General features: G+C 50.4%; 2 protein-coding genes across 8 annotated transcripts in view; one reads left to right on the plus strand and one right to left on the minus strand.

Annotated features, from left to right (window-relative positions):
- Nucleotides 1-19,863, minus strand: part of POLB (DNA polymerase beta) — a 679,334-nt gene that overhangs the window by 498,254 nt on the left and 161,217 nt on the right. The window lies entirely within an intron of this gene.
- The window catches only part of ANK1 (ankyrin 1), a 246,193-nt gene continuing 227,894 nt past the window's right edge, over nucleotides 1,565-19,863 (plus strand). For 2 of the 7 annotated variants that reach the window (XM_050800357.1, XM_050800363.1), the window contains exon 1: nucleotides 1,764-1,971. In XM_050800357.1, the coding sequence (XP_050656314.1) occupies nucleotides 1,846-1,971 (126 nt within the window). In that variant the 5' untranslated portion in view covers nucleotides 1,764-1,845. Of the gene's footprint in view, nucleotides 1,972-19,863 lie in introns of all 7 variants that reach the window. The other 5 variants (XM_050800354.1, XM_050800361.1, XM_050800356.1 and 2 more) reach the window with 5 other exon arrangements.

Genomic DNA, 19,863 nt, shown 5'->3' on the forward strand with positions numbered 1-19,863 from the left:
TGCTGATGAAATATTTTGAATATATTGAATTAAAATGTATTATTAAAATTCATTTTACCAGTTTCTTTTTTTTTTTTTAAAGATATGGCTACTTGCAAATTTAAATTCCATACGAAATTGGGATTTGTGGGTTGCACGGTGTCCAGAGTGAGGAGACTTCAGTCCAGGACCCAGCCCTGGGAAATCGTCTTCAAAACAAGGCTTCTGCCGGAAGACTGCAGGTGGAGAAGGGGCTGGAAGGGCAGAGGCGTGGGGGAGGGGGGTGGTGGGAGGCGGGGGGAGGTCCTGTGAGGCAGCGCTTGCGGGCTGCAGGGGTCAGAGACAAGGCCCAGTTGCTCCCAAGTTTGCACAGCGTGGGGCCCAGCTCGCAGGCCCAGGACGTCGTTCTCTGCAGCTTGGTAGACGCCTCCTTTCTGGGCTCTAGCCTGGCTGGGTAAATGTCTACAGTAAGCCCTCAGCTTAGGGAAGGCAGAAGGAGGCAGACTATTTCATAATAACTCTTCTCCGAGTCTCAAATATTGTTTTTCACAACTCCTTCCTTAGCCGTTTGTGGAAAAAGAGCTCATCCCACGAGATGGAGAGGTAGTGGGTGGGCGGTAGCTCCCGAGCCGGGGACCCCGGCTGGCTCCTGTGCCGCGTGACGGGGTGGTTGGCTGAGCCCGAGGCCCCCTCCGCCTGCCGCAGGCTGGGTTGGCGCTGCGGACCCAAGTGCAGCTCTTCTCCGCGGGGCACGGGCGCAGGCGGCGTCCCCAGGGAGGGGTGCGCGGGAGCGCCGGGGATGGAGGGCGGGCGGGCCTGGAGCGGGGACCTAGTTCCACTTCTGTCCCAAAAAGACTCAAAGGAAAACAATTTACTTGATCCTGGACACGTTTTCATCTATAATTGGGAAATATGCAAATGAAAAGGCCCACATGGCCTGAAAGGGGCAAATCAAGCTCCCAGCGCGCGACTCGGGGAACTGGCTTTTCCCCAGGGAGCCCCGGAGGCGCGCGACCCCCGCCGAGGGCGCCCGGGGCGGAACCGCGCGGCTGGCTTTGGGGTGGCGCGTCCGGGCCCTCAGGGGCCGCCGCCCGGGGGCGCCCCAGGCCCGCCCCCCGCCCTCTGCCGCCTGCTCTCCCGGCAGAGCCTGCCCTCCCGGCAGAGCCTCCGCTCCCGCGATGTCGCCGCGCTCGCCGCCGCCAGGCGCGCTGGTCCGCCGGGTCGACCGGGCGCGGGGCGCGCCGCCCGCCGCAGCCTGCCCTCTTTCCCCGGCTTGGCCCTGCGGCCCGCGGCGGGGTCCGGGGTAGAGCGGCCGCTTTGTTCCCGCCGCCCGACGGCGAGGGGCTCTGCAAAGGCGGAAGCCCGGCGCTAGCCATGACCCCGTGCGGACGCCCAGCTCGCCCAGCCTCGTCGCTCCGGCCGGGCCCCCGGGCCTTCCCGCGCTGAGCGCCCGAGTCCGCCCCCTCCGCGGCCGCTCACCGCCCGCCGCCGCCGCAGTACAAGCCGCCTCCCCGCCCCCGCCCCCCCGCGCCGCCGCCGCCGCCGCCGCCGCCGCCGCCGCAGGAGAGGGAGGGAGGCGGAGGGAGGGAGGCGGCGGGCCCAGCCCAGAGCCCGTCCCGGGCGCCGGCGAGCGAGCTCCGGCCGCGGCGGCAGCGCCATCCCGGGCCGCGGGCAGCCGCGCCTCGCCCTCCGCGCCCGGAGCTGCCTTCGCCTTCCCGCGGCCCCGCCGCAGCCGGCCCGCGGCGCGCCACGGACGCTGTCCCCTCGGCGGAGCAGAGACCCCTTCCCCTTCTTAGTGGGTGTCGTCTCTGGGATCGCTGAGCGCTAGGGGTTCAGGAGGCGGGGACGGGAGCGCCGTGACACGCCATGGCTCAAGCGGCCAAACAGCTGAAGAAAATCAAAGACATCGAGGCGCAGGCCCTCCAGGAGCAGAAGGAGAAGGAGGAATCCAACAGGAAGCGGAGAAACCGCTCCCGTGACCGAAAGAAGAAGGTAGGAGGGGGCGGCGGTGAAAGCGCCGCGGCGCCTGGAAGTGGCTGCTGGGGACAGGGGTCGGGCGGCCCGGGACGCGTTGGGGCGCGGGGCCCGGTGCGGCGGAGTTGGGGGCACCCGAACGGGGAGGGCTTCGTGGGCGCAGAGGAGGGACGGAGGCTTCTGCGCGGCCGGGAAGGGGACAGGGCGGGAGGCTGGAAGGGCAGAGCGGGTGGCCGGGAGGCTGAGGGCGCGCAGAGCCGCCCGCCCGCTGCTCGCGGAGACCTTTCAGAACCTTGGACAGCGCCCGGCAGGCCCGCGGGGCTCTAGGACCAACTTTCCCGACCTTGGCTACCAGCCGCGGGTGGTGGGCTGCCCTGCTCGGGCGCGCCGCCCCCGCTGGCTTTCCAGGAGAGCTGGTTTGGGTAAACGCGGCTCCAGTCTCCGGGGGGGCAGATCTGCCCGGCGCCTCCCTAGGTGACCCACTCTGGCGCGGAGACCTTCTTTCCCAGGTGTCTCTGAACTGGAGTGGGGCTCCTGACCTTCCTTGACCCTTCTCAGGGAGCACCTTTCCTGACCCTCCGGATCTGGTAGCGGAAAAGAAGGCGCCTTCTCCTCTCCTCGGGGCATTTGGCAACATCTTATGCTCAGGTCACTCAAGATGAGCCACCCATGACAGGGAGGGGAAGTTCCTTTGGAAGCCAGGCACTGGTGCTCCAGCCTGGCCCGAAGGCCTGGTCAGAGACCAGCTCTGTCCATGGGCAGGCATCCCGGGTATTTCTGTGCCGGAGTGCCGAGACAAGATAGGCCTGTAAAGACCCAAACCTCCAGGGGCAACTGTTGCTGTTTTTAGCCCTTTTTGGGTCTGGGGTCCTCTTACCCCTGATCAAAGCACCTTGAGAAACACCTTAGGTCAGAAACACCTTTGATGGTGAAGGGAGGGTGACAGAAGTCAGGGTGCCTTAGAGCCACGGAGGAGGCCAAGAGTACGTGGGTGTAATTCTGGGAATCGGAGATGCTGAACTCTGGCTTCAGGAGAGCCATTTTCACCTGAAGAAGTCGATGTGGGACCCAGCCTGCACTGCTGCCTGGCAAGGAGTGGGACCCCTCAGGCTTCCAGGGAGAGGCTCTGGCCTTGGTTGAGAAAGAAACATGGTTTCTTTTCCTGAAACTGTCTCATTCTGAGAAAGAAGTTTGGAGCCTGTGGCTGACAGCAGAGTGTTGGGGAGCAGGCTGTCTGTGGGCCACACACCCCTTGACAGTTGGTCAGCAGACCAACATCCATCCTCTTCCTAGAGATGTTCTCTGGTTTCAATGGAAGTAACCAGCACTCTCTAGGCTTTCCTGTACCCTTCCAAAACCGACGTCCCCACCTCCCTTGAGGGATTGCCATCTTGTGTGTAAATAGTAGTTTCACAAAGACACCACCCCTTTAGAGGACCGAAAAGGGGCCTTTCCCAAACCGATGATGAATCAGAGTTTGGGTTGGTGCCACCGAGAGAGAATCTCCGCAGGTCCCTCTGCGGGGGTCTAAAATACCAGAGCCCGTCTTGTGAGTCAGGCAGGGGAAGTCTGGCTCTACGCTGCGATGCTCACCCACTTTCTTGGCGTGAATGTAAACTTCTTCTCGGTAAGGAGTGCTCTGTGTTTCCATTCCTGCCTCCTGCTTTTGGAGCCAAGGCGCTCCTCTTCGAGCTGCTCACTCAATGTTCTCATCCACCTCTCTCTCCCAGGCTTCCTTCTTGACGCTCCTGACACCATAAATCATTTTTTGAAAATAGTCAAAAAAACCCTCTCCCACCCCCTCTCCTGTGATTCCTTTCCATTCTGTGAAAATTTCCTTTAATATAACTCTGAATTCTGAATATGTGTAATACACACATATAAAAGTGGTGATTTCAATATTCTTTTTGCTTCTTTGGTCTTAATCTTTACATTCATAGTAAACCTCATTTCTTTTTTTTCTTTTGGTGATAGATGATAATATTTAATATATTCCTCCCCCCAAATGGTGTTATCTTGTTTTACTAGCCGGTCGCAGCATACTGCGTCAGTAAGCGTTCAAAAATCTTCCATTCAGATTTTCATTATTTTATGCAGTATCCTGGGTGCTATGATTAATATAACGATGAGAAAATTTTCATTTAAAGTGATAGCAGTGACGCAAACTATTAGGACAGATTCTTTGGGTGCAGGGGAGATGGTATGGGGTGGGATATAGGGATGCTTTGTTCGTTTTTTGTAAGGGCTATGAGTTTTCTCAGCCATTGGGATGGTCTTGAGGGCCATCTCAGAGAATAGAGTTACAATTTATAGCAAAATTGAAAATCACAAGCAGATGGAAAGCTCTAGAGGGAAAGGTGAGGGAGGCAGTGCAGAAAGGAGCATTTGAACAAAGCTTACACGGGGCCTGGTGAGGCAGAGGGCCTAGGGCTAACTCAAAGGTTCATATAAGGTGAAGTCTAACTAAGCCATTTTTCATGAAGGAGATAATTTTTCAAGGTGAAGTGTATTAAAATCAGGCAGCTGAGGACTTTACAGCTGCTCACACAGACTACAGAGTGTGTGGACCCAGCCTCCGTTTCTTATACCAGCACGCAGAAAGAATCTCATACATGCAAACAAACATTTTATTCCAGGATATTGGTCTCTTGTGTGGATAGGTAGCTGAGCCAAGGGCATTCTGAATTAACTTAAAGGAAACGTGTTTGTCCCATGGGTAACCTACTTACCAGGGACTGACTGAGCAGACCGCATCCCTCCCGTTTGTAGAAATAACCGCGGTTGTAACTTTGGCGACGGTTGCAGTTTTTACAGTTGATGATATTGTGTGGGAAGGCGCTTGCTAAGGGGTGCTGTGTGCGGCGGGTGGAGGAGGCTGGTGTTGTGACGCACTGACTGACACAGATAGAAGCTACCTCGACACAGGGAACTGAGCTAAACTCTAGAGCTCTAACGATTCCTGCTTCTCATGGGGCTTCATTCAGTGCTGTGCATGTGCAGAGCCAACCTTGTCAGCCACTTGCTGTTGTAGCTGCAGCTTAAAAATAAATCAAGCATTTATGATATTTACTGATAAGTCCCTCTGCTTTTGAAGGTTGGAATGGAAATAAATTGCAAAGCATGTGTAAAGCAGGCATTTGCATGAAGAATGACAGCTTTTGAGGGCTGAGGGAGCCTGTGGCATAAGAATGTGTGTGCTTTTTATGTTTACCCAGAGCTTGAGGGTAGGAGGAGAAGAGGACAGGGAGGTGGGAGGAAAAGTGAGGCAGAGGATGGAAGAAGGCAGAATTCAAGGAAGGAAGAGTGGATAGGGAGAGAAGCGCTGACGCCTTGGCCCTGAGTGACAGGTTCACACTAAGCCGGCTACCTTCAACACTATGAGACCCCAGGGTAGTGTTTACTCAGCTCTCTCCTTGTCCCTAGTTATGTTCACCTACTTCATCCTCTGATGGTGAAAGAAAAGGACCATGTCCTATTCATAGCTGTGTACCTGACACCTAGCTCAGTACCTGACACAAGCAGCAGGCAGTGGATGTTGGTGGAGTGAATGGTTGAATGAGTGAATTAATATAATATTAATCTCTGCTTGCCCAGATGTTGTCTTGGTTGCAGGCATGTGTTCCGGTGAATAATACACCCTTTGACTGACTGTCTTTTGGGGGCATCTGGAAAAAGCCTGATCTTTTTTCCTTTTCTAATCATTTTCAAAGCAATAGAGATTTGTAGGCACGCAGTGGAACCATCTAATCTTTTGGTGCAGTGAATTCCACCACTGAGCATGTAGTTAGTTCCTTGCAGGGTCTCTGCTACACTAAATGTCAAGTGGGTTTAGACCTTTGTAACAACAACAGTGTTTGCACAGGGTCCCAAGGAGCCAGGCACTCACAAGGAGGGATGGAGGAAGAGTGCAGGAAGAGAGAAAAAAAGCCCAGATGTGGAGAGTGGCCTCTGCCACTTAGCTGTGCAGGCAGCTCCATCAGTCTTTCCAGTCTATGCAGCAGTAATCGAAGAGCCTGCAGCCTTCCTCTCTCAGCAGGAGGAGACCCTGCTCCTGGACAGGAGGGTTTTTTGTGGATCCAATGATTGGAATCACAGGGGAGATTTGGGGTGGGGGCATCTGCGTGAGACTGGAGGATTGACAAGGAGGCTTGGTGGGTCTGGAGGTGGGGAAAGCGGGATGGAGGGAGGAAAGTTAAGCATTAGAATCATATCGGCCCATGACTCTCATTTGCAAAAGGCCTCAAATTTCAACTTCTGCTGTTATCTCCAAAAGGTTTTATAAATCCAATCCAAGAGATCGCCGACAGAATTGAAAGAGAACAGTGCTCATCACACATCTTTAATCTGGGTCCTGTTGCTAAACCATTTCACTAATATATGTTGTGGCATTAATGGATATTTATATGTAAAGCCTCAATTTGGCTTTTGATTAGCATATTTATGTTGTATTGCATGTGAATTATTAGAGCGTTGGTTTCTTTGTTGCAAGCCTTTAAAACATACCACAACTTTGGTATCCCTGCTTTGGCATTTCTTCTTATTTTAGTACCTTGGGAGCCTCAATAAATGGAGGTGGGCCTGCCTCTCTGGAGCTCTGGGAGGTGCCGGCAGGGGCTGAAGATGTGGGAATTTTCCCAGCCTGCCTCCTGTCCATTTTTTCAGTCCAGCTCCTCCCTCCTTGCTGCAGAGGTAGCAGCAGTGGGGGCTGTTCCCAGGAGCTCTCCTCACTTCCCAGCCATAGGCTAGACCAGGAGAGCAGGGTTTTGAGGGCCGAGAAGATGTTACACTCTGATTTTCGGCTGCTGCTCCACCTCTATGAGAGGTGGCTGTGAGGAACAAGTGATATGCAAACCATCTAATGCAGGACTGTCTCAGAGCAGGGGCAGCAGCAGCCGAAATTCAGAACCTGGAGCAAGTCACCTCCCTGGGCAGGGGGACATGAGCCAGCTTCCAGTGTCTCCCCATTTCTTTTGCTCACCCCAGCAAAGGCTGCTGGCTCACCAGTTCTGCTCCTCTCTTCTCAATGTGGCAACACTTAAAAAAAAAAAAAAAAAAAAAAAAAAAAAAAACCATCTGAGGCTTCTTCCCCGTTTTCACAATAAAAATGAGCGCGTAGTGGCGAGTGTGTCCTATGTACAGGCACTCTTCATCTGTGTCAGCTCGCCCCTGCGTCTGCTTTGGCAACACCTTTGAATAGGCAGTCCTGTCATTGATTCCTTGCTCCTTCAATGTCAAAGCCCATCACTGTCGCCTGCAAGAAACCTTTCATATCTGCCCCCTCCTCACCCCCACCCCACCGCTCTCTCTGCGCCTTTCACACATACACACATGCACATGCAGAAGTTCTTGTTTTATCTCTTCTACTAAATTGTAAGCACTTTGAAGCCAATGCTTGAGTCTTTGTACATAACCATTCACTACATATCTATGGCTTGTAGAATTGGTTGAAAAGCTACATTTAACTAGTACAGGTTTTTTTTCTTAGTTGTTCTTTCTGATTTTGAGAAGGTTGACCCTAAAAAATTGGTACCAAGTAAAACTATTGTTTCCCCCCACCTTGAATTATTCTGACTGAAATAAAATCTATTGTACTGTTTTTTCTTTTCTTTTTTATTTTTTTTTAGATGGAGTCTTGTTCTATCGCCCAGGCTGGAGTATAGTGGTACAATCTCGGCTCACTGCAACCTCCACCTCCTGGGTTCAAGTGATTCTCCTGCCTCAGCCTCCAGAGTAGCTGGGACTACAGGTGCACGTCACCATGCCTGGTTAACTTTTGTATTTTTAGTAGAGGTGGCATTTCACTATGTTGGCCAGGCTGGTCTTGAACTCCTGACCTCAGGTGATCCGCCTGCCTTGGCCTCCCAAAGTGCTGGGATTACAGGCGTGAGCCATCACACCCCCACCCAGCTAGTATTTGTTTTTTTGAGAAAGGCAAATCAACTTTGCCTGGTTCTCTATCTCCATTTCTGGTTCTTGAGAAGCTCAAAAGTCTGCCTCCTACAGAACACTGGCTTGAAGTCGGCTGCCCGGGTTCCAGTTTGAGCTCTTGCATGTATCAGCTACGTGTGCATAATAAGCCTCTGAATTTCCTCCAACCTCAGTTTGCTCATCTGTAAAATAGGGATGAGGATCAAATGAGATAATAAATGAGAGCGTGCTTTGTAAATTTTAAAATTCCCATATATTTAATGGATTATAGCTAATAATATAATGATTGTTCATAAAGTTATTCTTTCTAATAAATCCTTTACCAAGGTTCATGCCTGGCCTTCCAGGGGCATTGTGAAGTCTTGAGGTTTGCTGGGGAAGGCCAGCTTGTTATTCTTTCAGTACGGAGAAATGAGAAAAGGATACTTTATATCATATCTTCATTTCATTTTCAGGAAAAAAATGAATTTTCTATTTGGACAGGATTTTTATTGCAGACCTGCTCAGTAATCTGCATGGATTCAGTCGACAACTTCCAGGTGGGCCTAGATACTTGTAAGCTTTATTGAAGTCCTGTGTGGCACCTGTGCTGTATATCAGAGGGGAACATAAAAGGGCTTCCTAACTTTGCTGAGACTCCCATGGCTGTTAGATGAACAGGTAGTAAATCTGGGTGTGAACTGTCACAGATAATGGAATGTGTGGTGTTATGGGGAGACCAGATTCCTCTGGCGGAGACTCTCTGGATCTTGGGCACACAAAGCACAGCACATTCTCCAAGAAAGGAAAACTTGCACTGGAGACACTCAAAGTGAAAGCAAAGATGTAATGGCCAGCCAATTAAAAAAAGAAGAGAGCACCATTTTTTCCTTCTCATTTACTTCCAGTGTGACTGGACTCTTCTTCTCAAAGATTTCCCTGTATTTTTACAAGGAAATTGTACATGTCCCATTGCTTTTGCATCCATTGGCGAGCATTGACAATGGTACTTGCAAAAAAACTTCTTTCTTTATCAAGGGAGGTGCCTGCACTTATAAGGGTCTCTAGTGTTCCTCGTGCATGACATGTGTTATCATGCTCTGTCGCCCAATAGGTTGGTAACCCCAGAACTGGGGCTCCAACCCAGACACACCTGACTCCAAAGCTTATTCACAGCCCACAGCACTAGACTACTCCCCCAGGTACTGGTTGTGCCCTTAGGATATTCAAAGCTATGCTAGGCACTGAGAGAAGAGTCAAAGCTGAAGCTGTCTTGCCTTCTCTGTCTGGACACGGTGACTCATGCCTGTAATCCCACCACTTTGGGAGCTGAGATGGGAGGATCACTTGAGGCTAGGCATTCAAGACCAACCTGGGCAACATAGTGAGACCCAGTCTCCACAAGAAACTTAAAAACTGAAGATAGTTTTCCTTCTTTGAAGTGAAGGACTTACAAATTAGTGGAAAAGCTGCCAGAGGTGGAAGTAACCTCAGGCAGAGGATGGAGAGCATAGGGCAAAGCCCGTGGCCTCTGGTTCCAATGGAAATGTGGGTGTCCGAGGCCCCTCTGAATGTCTTGGAGCTGAGGACTCTGTCCACCGGGCCCTGAGATTAACATAGAGTGCAGATGAAAAAGCAGGTGAAAACGGAGTCCTGGGGTTTCGGCTTTGTTTCTGGCTAGTCTGTCTCTTAACAGGTTAACTTTCCTCTTAACTTCTGTTTGGAGATTCTCTGTTCACCACATCGTCAAGTCCACATCTTCTCTATATAATCACTTCATAATGTGTGGATACTAGTCAATACCCAGGGGTGGCATTGCTGCCATGATCATCTGTTTTTCCTGTTATCTGGGACTTTAGCTTTTCATGTGGATGCTTCCCAGGCCTGTCCCAGAAGTACCTGCCAGGAGCCGGACACGGAGATGATACGATGAGCAGGGTGTGAACGGATGAGCCCGGCTGGCTCTTGCTCCACAGCTCTCTCCCGGCTCTTGCATCCCCGTGGTTCTGTCGCCTGCCCCTAAGAAGTCGGGTGGTCTGAGTAGTTTCCAATGTGCGATATCACATTTGCATACAAATGTACATATGTAAGTGTGTGTATGTGTGTGTATATATGGCCAGATGCCAACAGGGGACCCTTCTTGATTTGGCGTTTGGGCAGTTTGTTAGTTGGTGCCTTCCATTGAGCTTGGGAAAGAGGAGGGGGACGGGTTAGGAGGAAGATGGTGAGTTCTTGGCATGTGGCATAGGTGGCTTCCTGGGGCTCTCACCTGATAGAGGGAGAGAGCTCATAGAAAACATCTTCAACAGCAGGGGCAGCTGCCGGGCTTGCAGTGGGAGGAGCTGGCAGTCAGTTCAAGTCTATGCCCTCCAGCTAGGCCCTGGAACACAGAGCTTCTAAGCATTGGCTTTAAGTACGACACACACATGACCAAGCTGACAGGGTGTTAGGACAGCTAAGGATGCTGATGGTCCCACCCAGAAGCCAGCCCCACCGGCTGGAGGTGGGCTCAGGGAGCAGGACCCAGCCACTCTTAAAGACAGGACTTTGGTGCCATCACCCATGTGGTGACATGTTTTACATTCACCAAAAACATGCTTAAAATGTTTTTAAGAATATTCTTTTAATTGAAAATAGGAATATGCTTCAGTTGTTGTGTTATGTTCACTTGAAATTGACACAATCTACACTTGTATACATAATATACGTGGAGTAGACCAGGAAGACTCAGGGCCAGAGTAGCCAAGTAACATGTCATCAGACAGAGAAATACACACTGTGTGAGCAGTGGTCATCTTTGTCATGTATGTTTCTGGGTGATTAAATTTTCTTTTTTATCCTTTTCTGTATTTTTAATAATTGTTCAAAATAAACTGGGCGCAGTGGCTCATGCCTGTAATCCCAGCACTGTGGGAGGCTGAGGCAAGAGAACTGCTTGAGGCCAGGAGCTCAAGACCAGTCTGGGCAACATAGCGAGACCCTGTCTCTACAAAAACTAAGAAAATTAGCCAGGTGTGGTGGCATGCCTGTAGTCCCACCTACTCAGGAGGCTGAGGCAGGAGATTCACTTGAGCCCAGGGGAGTTTGAGGCTGCAGTGAGCTATGATGGTGCCACTGCACTCTAGCTTGGGTGACAGAGTGAGACTCTGTCTCTAAAAAAAAAAAAAAAAAGAAAGAAAAGAAAGAAAAGAAGAAAAGAAAAAAAATGTTAAAAATAAACAAGTTATCAAGACACAGAAAGAAGAAGCAGAGGACGCCCCACCTGTCTAAGAGGGTAGCAGGGCTTTCTCTGCCTGTGTGTCTTCTGGAGATGAAATCTGGAATTTATAGCTGACGCCACACCCTCAGTAAGGGATTCCAAGGTGCTGTGGACTAGAGCCAAGTAGGTAACGGAATGTACTGGCTCAAAGTGGAGCTGAAGCATGGCCCCCAAGAGCCTGGGCAGTTGGGTCTTGGCATGTGAAGCCTTCCATTGTAAACCAACTTGAAAATGCGTGTGTGTTGGGCTTAATACTCCCTTCTGCAGCCAGGGGGATCTTCCAAAAATGCAAATCAGATCCTGACACTCCCTTCTTTCAATCCTTCAGTGGCTTCCTAATTGCCCTTAGAATGAAGTCCAGGCTGATTAACCAGGCTTCCTCCCTTCCAACCCCTGAATCTACTCCCTAGCTGCCTCTCCTGTCTTATCGCTCTTTCCTGCGTCCTGCACTGGGCTGTACACTGATACTTGGAAACGTATGCCTTCACTTGCTTTTAGACCTTCCTGTGTGCCGCATCCTTGGCCTCCAACATTAATGTCAAGTCCTCCGTCAGAACGCAGTTGGAACATTGCCTCCAGTGTCCTAGATGAGGTTGGGCTCCCCTCTCCCATATGATTCCAGTATACCCTTGGGCAAGGGGGCCAGAGCATCAGCAGAGCTTTAGTGTGCATCAGGAGGTCATCTTGGTGAAATCGAAGCAGTAATGAAGAGCTGTGACCTGTGGAGTGAGATGGAGTCAGGTGTTTACTAGCTGACTTTGAGCAAGTTGCTCAGTAGAGCTCCCTGAGTCTCAGTTTTGTCATTTGTAAGGTGGAGAGAATACTACCCACCCCACAGCTATGCAGGGCTGTTGGGAGGATTGAATGACTTCATATATGGGAAGTACCTGGCATATAAGCACTTCATAAATGGCATGGCAATGCCTCAGCTTCCACCCATACTCACCTTGGGGCTGCCCATAAAATCCAAGACACGAGCATTAGCAGGCTGTGGACCTGGGGGTGGCTGGCAGAGAGAAACACATGTCTGCACCTGAGCCCTGAGTGGGTAAATAGATGAAGACTTAAAAAATGTGGCCCTTGGAGTTTTCCTCTTTAATCCTGAACAAGACTTAAAAGATGAATGTCCGGTCCCACTTGGCTAAATTCTCACCTTGTATTTATTAATTTAAATACAGCGTTAGCCTTTCTGGAGATGGCCATCAGGTCAAATGCCAAGGTTGGTAGTACTCAACTAGTATTACTGCCAGTTTCTTAAATGAATTAGTAAAGACTTTGGAGAAATATGAACCTGATCTGAAACTCAGAGTGAAGAATCAGAAACAGCCCAGTCAGGCAAATTTCAAAGTCTGAAACGTCCGTAGAGTTGCACTGAATTTATGGAGACAGTAGATTCTCCTGCAGCGTAGAGATTTGGCCAATTCATTGTAATGCCATTTGCAAGAACTGCTTTGGTTTCTACCATTGACCATACTCTGGAGAGGAGACTGTTTCCCTGCTGATCTCAGGTTACATAGTGCCAGTGGGAAGGGAAGGCCCTTCCACAGCTTGTCTACCCTATGAAGTCTTGGGAAGGGACAGGCGTGTGACGGATCCAGTCAGCAAGTCTCCTCTGATTCAGGATAGCACACAATGCAAGGGAACCAGTGCCTGTCCGCCGACATGGAGCAATGTCTGGAAATCATGGTGTTTTACCAAGTTCTTGAGCTGTTGCACTTAACTACAATATCTGCTTTAGGCAGAGGAAGTCATAGTCAAACCATTTGTCTCTTTTAAAAAAATTGTCTTCTTGCCATTCACATGTGTCACTTCATTCTTGAGAAGATCTGCATTGAAGGACACCTGGACTACAGCTGATGTGGTTGAATGTTAGCACTTTAAACCCAGATGTCAATACTGCCCTACACAGGACTTAAAGACACAGATGGAAAAAACGTATTTTATGGTTCTGTACCGGGCACCATCACCAGATTTTTCAGGAAGAACTTTTAAGGCTAACTCCAGTGAACTCACCGTCCTCACTGCTGCTGGAGTCTCCATTTCATCCCTGCCTCCTCTAGTCTTGCCCTTCGAATCTGGTCTTTATCTTGCAGTGAGAACCCCCCCCCTTTTTTTTTTTCAAACACAAATGTGATAGTTGTCACTTCCCTTCCTAAAACTCTTCAGTTGCTTTCCACTGCCTTGAGGATGAAGTCAGACCCTTCCCCACTGCCGACCACTGCGCCTCACCCCTCCTCAAGCCTCCCTGTGTTCCTAGGATTTGCTGAGCTCCCTTGCTCCACACCTTGCTCAGGCCGCTCCCTCTCCAGAACTCAGTCTGATTCCCACTCATCCCTTGTTTGTTTGTTTATTTATTTTGAGACAAGGTCTCACCCTGTCTCCCAGGCTGGAGGGCGGTGGCAGGATCACAGTTTGTTGCAGCCTTAAACTCCTAGGCTTGAACAATTCTCCCAACACAGCCTCTGAGTAGTTAGGACTACAGGCATGCACCACCAAACCCAGGTATTTTTTTTTTGTTTCTTGTAGAGACAGAGTCTCACTTTGTTGCCTGGGCTGGTCTCCAACTCCTGGGCTCAAGTGATCCTCCTGCCTCAGCCTCCCAAAGCTGTGGGATTACAGATGTGAGCTGCTGTGCTCGGCCTCTACTCATCCTTTAAGCTTCACCTCCTCCAGGAAGCTTTCCTGAGGCTGGGTCTGAGATACTATGGAAGAAGTGCCTGCCCTGAGGGATACTGGATGCAGTGGTGACCAGATCCCTTCCCACTCTGCCACTGTGTGTTAGCTGAGGCAGTTTCCCAGGCCCTTTAATGTAATGGCACCTTTATTATTTATTCATTTATTTATTTGAGACGGATTCTCACTCTGTCGCCCAGGCTGGAGTGCAATGGCGTGTTCTTGGCTCACTGAAACCTCCACCTCCTGAGTTCAAGTGATTCTCCTGCTTCACCCTCCCAAGTAGCTGGGATTACAGGCACGTGCCACCGTGCCCGGCTCATGTTTTATTCTTGTAGAGACAGGGCCTGCCTCGGCCTCCCAAAGTGCTGGGATTACAGGTGTGAGCCACTGCGCCCAACCGTAGTGGCACGTTTAATGAAGTCCTAGAGCAACTCTGTGAGGAAATGGAACCAATGCATTCCCTGGCATTTCCCAGTTAACTGAGCCTGAGAACAATCTGAGTTGTAGGAGCCTCTGCCGCTCCGGTGCCACTCCCTCTGATTTATGAGCATTAACTGTGCTGCTGTGGATGAAGAGAACCTGCCCTCGAGAACAGATCTGCGCTTAGTTCCAGTCCTCTTGACTGTCCTGTGTAGCTTTGGACACAGAGGCTCTCCTGCTTCTGAGCCTCTGTTTCCCTGCCTCTAAAATGAGGGCTTTAGTTTAAAGGACTCTTAAGACCCTTCTGGGGAGCTGGGTGCTGTAGCTCATGCCTGTAATCCCAGCTCTTTGGGTGGCCAAGGTGGGAAGATCCCTTCAGCCCAGGAGTTCAAGACCAGCCTGGGCCACACAGGAAGACCCCATCTCTACAAAAAATTTAAAAATTAACCAGGTGTGGTGGTGCATGCCTGTATTCCCAGCTACTCAGGAGGTTAAGGTGGGAGGATTGCTTGAACCCAGGAGGTTGAGGCTGCAGTGAACTATGACTGTTCCATGAACTCTAGCCTGGGCAACAGAGTGAGACTCTGTCTCAAAAGAAAAAAAAAAAAAAAGATGAGATCCTTCCCGGTACCTGTTATGCTCTGATTATGTGGGTTTACAAGGCCACAGGGCAGAATGGTTTCAGATGCCAGCTGGCTTACATGGGCCTAAGGTTGCTTGAAGGGAAATCTGGATGGGTGGTGGCACCAGACTGCAAAGCATATGAGTGTGAACAGACATGCAAAAGGCCATCCAGCTCATCAGTACCCCATTCCACCTGGCCTCTCATTGCTCCCATGCTGACCCTGTTGTGGCTGATATGGGGAGGAATCTGTGCTGCTGAAGTGCCCGGGCCACATGCACTGTGGGAGTGTGGGCTGTGCTCTTCGTTAACAGAGCTGGCCATTTGGATATGTGTTTTTGAAGACTGTCTCTCGCTGAGCCTGTGTAATCAGGCACCCCTGTGACTCTATAAACCTCTGGCTGAGGCCAGAGAGGAGGTGCCCCTTTCTGTTGGCCAAAAGAGTGACCTCGGGGAGGGTGGAGAGCACCTGCCTCAGGTGAACAGGGAATGCAGGAGGCAGAATGGTGTCTGTTTTCAGTGCAAGGTGACTGGGTCTGTCACACACCACCAAGTTGCTTTCAAGGTCAAGGGGACAGTCATCCTCCTCTGTGGAGCCTGGAGGAGCGTGGAGGCCCTAACTCCAGAGGGAGAGGGGGCTAAGCAGCCCTGGCTGCCTGTTTTCCTGGAAAGCAACTCAGGCAATCCCACAGCCCAGAGCACTGGCGACGAAACCAGGGTCAGACAGGCCTGGCTTTTTGGAGGCTTGGCTTGTAGTAGTGAATTTGATATTTTTGGTAAATCCCAGCTTCTTCCGTTTCTGAGGACTCAGGATTCTCAGGAGAGATCTGTCTCCCGGTTCACCCTGGCTGAAGTTCCTTTTCAATTTCAGTCCCACCCAGTGCCCATCTCCAATGCCCTGGGATGCATTCCTCACTGGTTGTCATGGAAGCTCCAGGTGCTGAACACCTTTTGCATTTTTCTCCAGCAGCTGCTCAGCTGGGGCTGGGGAGAGGAGAGAGGGAACTCCCCCAGGAAGGTGATGGGCAGGTTTGGGCTGCTGTTGAGCTGGAACCCTCTACTGTGGCTGCATGTACAGGGAGATGAACCCTGGAAACTCAGCCTTCCAGGAGCCCCAGGGCGTGGGGCCTGCACCGTGTGGACGGTGACCCATGGTGTCACATGGAGCTCAGTGGCTCACCAGGTGCTTCCCAGGGCATTATGTCATTGATCTTCCCAGCAACGCTGTGGAGAAGCAGGTATCATGTTTCCCATTTCACATGAGAGAAAACTAAGGCTCAGGAAGATGAAGTGCATTTCACACTACTGCTCAGTGGCAGAGGTAGGGGGAAGCCTTGAACAGTCCCTCTCCAAAGTCCTGATTTATAACAAGCAGGCAGTGACAGATGTAGGGTTTGTGATTTGAAATTCATGTCATTTTCTCATCTATCAACTGCCCACCCAGCTACTAGCAGGAAAAGAGCCAGGCCCCGTCACCTGTGACTGACCTTCTCTCCATGAAAGGAGACAGGGAAGGCAGGGACCATCTGTGATGGCTGTGCTCCCCACTCAAGCCCACTCGGCCCTCACAAGCCAGGCAGGTGCGTGGGGATGGTGTTTTACAGGTGAGGACCTCTGAAGGCTCAAGAAGGTGAAGTCCTTTGCTCACATCACATGTCTAATGAGAGCCACAGCTGGGGTTTGTCCCAGCTGCCTGATTTTAACATCCTTGCCTTACTGCTTCCAGGGCTATTGTGAGGATTAAATGAAATGAATGAAGTAAGTACCTAAGAGGAGAAAAGTGAGAGGCAGAAGGCTAAACAGAAAGGTTTTGAAAGCATGTAACACAGAGCCTAGATCTTGATGGGAATGTTATATACCTGTTCCCTTGACTGTAAGATAAAATAGTATCCCCACCTTGTATTAGCATCCAACTCCCACCCTGAGTACAGAAGGCATGTACTCCCGAGACAGAACCAATCCCATAGATACAGATACAGACATAGACACACATAGACATAGACATAGATCTGTACATACCACACACCCGGGTATGGGCAGTGCCTTAGAATGGGAACATTAGGAACTGAAGCTGCTGGGCTTGACTCTGCCTCTCAGGAAGTGGCTGGGTGACCTTGGGGAAATAACTGTGTGTCTCTGGGCCTCTGTTTTTTCACATGTAGAACAAAGAGCTTCTAGTCCGGACTAGACTAGAAGACACAGCCTCTTGGAAGGGACCTTGCGAATCTCACACCCCATCCCCTTCATGAGGAAACTGCCATCTGGAGAAAGGAAATGGCTTGTCCAGATCACAGAGCTATTTTTAGTGGCCAAGTAAGCACTAGAACTAGATCTCCAGGCCCAACTCTGTACTCTGGCAAGAAATCCCAGCCCTTATGAGCAATGGCTCTTGGAGCACAATGTGCTGAGAGGAACTCTGAGAAGACAAGGGGGATGCTGTTCTTTTGTTCCACGCGGAAATGGCCCTTGGCCCTACCAGGTAAGGCAGCAAAGTGCAGAGCCTGCAGTAATGGGAGGTGCCCATCTGCACTGCTGGTGCAGATTGCTAAATTATTCAGGACCCACCAGGCACCTCTGCGGGGGGAGAAACCTGCCAGGGAGCTCCAGTTTGGATGCAGAAGCCTGAGCCCTCTCTGGGACCTGGTGCAAGGAAATGTGTCCTGGATAGATTATTCCAAACTGCTCCTCGTCCCAGTGTCCTAATTAGTGCTCTTTGCATGCCTCACATAGCTCAGGTATTTGCGGGGTTTGGTGGATGCCCACACCAGCCCCCCTGCAAAGAACTGGCCCTGGGGGCACATGCAGTATTGCAGGACATATCAGTGGGGCAGGCCCTTAGTTCAAAGACAACCTACTCATCCTGCAAATAAGGAAACTGAGGCCTGGGGTGAGGGCAGCCGCTTTCCCGGGGTTCACAGCTAAGCATTAAAGTCCAGAAGAAAAAAAATCACTCCTGGGATGCCTTCCCCAACTTTATTAAACAGGAATAATTGTTCCCTCTTCCGTGTTCCATTAACACTGATAATCTCACTCACGGCTTTGTTTCAGAGATTGGCAAACTTTTACTGTGCAGGACCTGGCAGTAAATATTTCAGTCTCTGTTGCAAATACTCAGCTCCGCTGGCGAAGCATGGAAGCAGCCATAGGCAATACACAAACAAACGAGCATGGCCATGTTCCAATAAAACTTTATTTATGCACTCTGAAATTTGAATTTCATTTAATTTTCACACATTACGAAATGTTTTTCTTTTCTCTCCTAACCACTTAAAAATGTAAAAATCATTCTCAGCTCCCGTGCTATGCAAAAAATGGGCAGCGGGCTAGACCTGGCCCTTGAGTAGAGTTTGCCATCCCCTGGGTTAAACCCTTGTTGTTCTTGCTGGACGGCACAGAGGCAGCACCTTGGTCCCCTTTGCATTCCCAAAACTCGTTGGTTGAATGAATGAATCTGGTAATTTGCACTAAATGCAGACACACGGAATAATCATTATTAACACCTTAAACAATCTTTTGAGAGAGGGAGGCAGAAGAGGCATTATTGCCCCTCTTTTATGGATGGGACAACTGAGGCCATAGGACTGGTCTGTGGGAGGAGCCCCAGGGCTTCTGATTCCTACTCCAGCGGGAGTGTTGCTGTGACCAAGGTCTGAGCGGGGCTGTGCTGGTTGTTGGTCCTTCTCAGTCGGGGGAAGCTCCAATGAACTGGGCCAGCAGGACGGCTGGATGAAAGAGAATCTGTCCAGCGGCACATCTTTCAGTTGTGGAAACAGGAACAATCTGGCGCCTGCCTGGGTAAAAGGCCTGTGGCAGAATGGTTTGGTCTCCTTCCTACATCTCTCTGGCATTGCACTCCTTGAATGAGAGGCAGCAGTGCCTGTTCTGTTGAGAGGGAATCGTTACACATAGCTAAAATTAGATGTTTTGTTTGAATTATGTTAATTTGATTTAATTGCTGGGGAATGTCAATGTTCTTGAGAAATCCAGGCGCTCTGGCAGGTCTTGGTGAATAATAGTAATCCCTTACATTGGTGTAGTGCCTCCCGACCCAGACGCCACCTTCATGATCTCATTCAATCTCTCACAACAAACTCAGAAGGGCAGCAACCCCCGAGGAGGTGATCCCTGATTTTCCGGACTGGGAAGCTGGGGTCCCCACTGATTAACTTACATTCCCCAGGTCACGGCTCTCGGGAGGCAGAGCTAGGACAGGAACACATGTCTGATTTCTCTATGGCTTCTATTCCACTGGGCTATATTTTAAACACATTGTCACGCTTTTTTTCAATTTTTCAATTTTTATTTTTTATTTTTGAGACTGAGTCTCGCTTTGTCTTCCAGGCTGAAATGCAGTGGCGCAATCTCAGCTCACTGCAACTCTGTCTCCCAGACTCAAGCAATTCTCCTGCTTCACCCTCCTGAGTAGCTGGGATTACAGGCATCTACCACCATGCCTGGCTAATTTTTGTGTTTTCAGTAGAGATGGGGTTTCACCATGTTGGCCAGGCTGGTCTCGAACTCCTGACCTCAAGTGATCCGTCTGCTTCAGCCTCCCAAAGTGCTGAGATTATCGGCATGAGCCACCGCACCAGGCCCCTCTTGTATTTTTTTGACATGTAGGCAAGGCTGGCTTTATCAGTCGACAACCTGTCCAGTTACATAAGGTCCTGTCCTTAAAAGGGTCCTGTGCTTGTTTCAATGCTCTGTTCTGTGTTAAAATTACTCATTGTTTTTTTAACGAGGGGTCCCACATTTTCATTTTGTCCTGGGCTATGCAAATTAAATAGCCAGTCCTGGCTGTAAGATCATCTTCCTGGGCTAGCACTTGTATTTTTCTATCCAATTAACCTTGAGTGCAATTTGATCTTGACCATGGCTACTGGGATGTCCAGAGGAGCTTTTTGTAAACAACTCCCTCGGAACCTGTCTAAAGGTGTAATTTCCATGTGGCTTCTGGCGAGAAGGCCAAGTCAGCTGGCTACTGCTGTTCCTTCCACCTTTGCCTCTGGACTTAGTCCCTGTGCAG

This window comes from Macaca thibetana, chromosome 8, assembly GCF_024542745.1.
Source record: "Macaca thibetana thibetana isolate TM-01 chromosome 8, ASM2454274v1, whole genome shotgun sequence".
NCBI lineage: Eukaryota > Metazoa > Chordata > Mammalia > Primates > Cercopithecidae > Macaca > Macaca thibetana.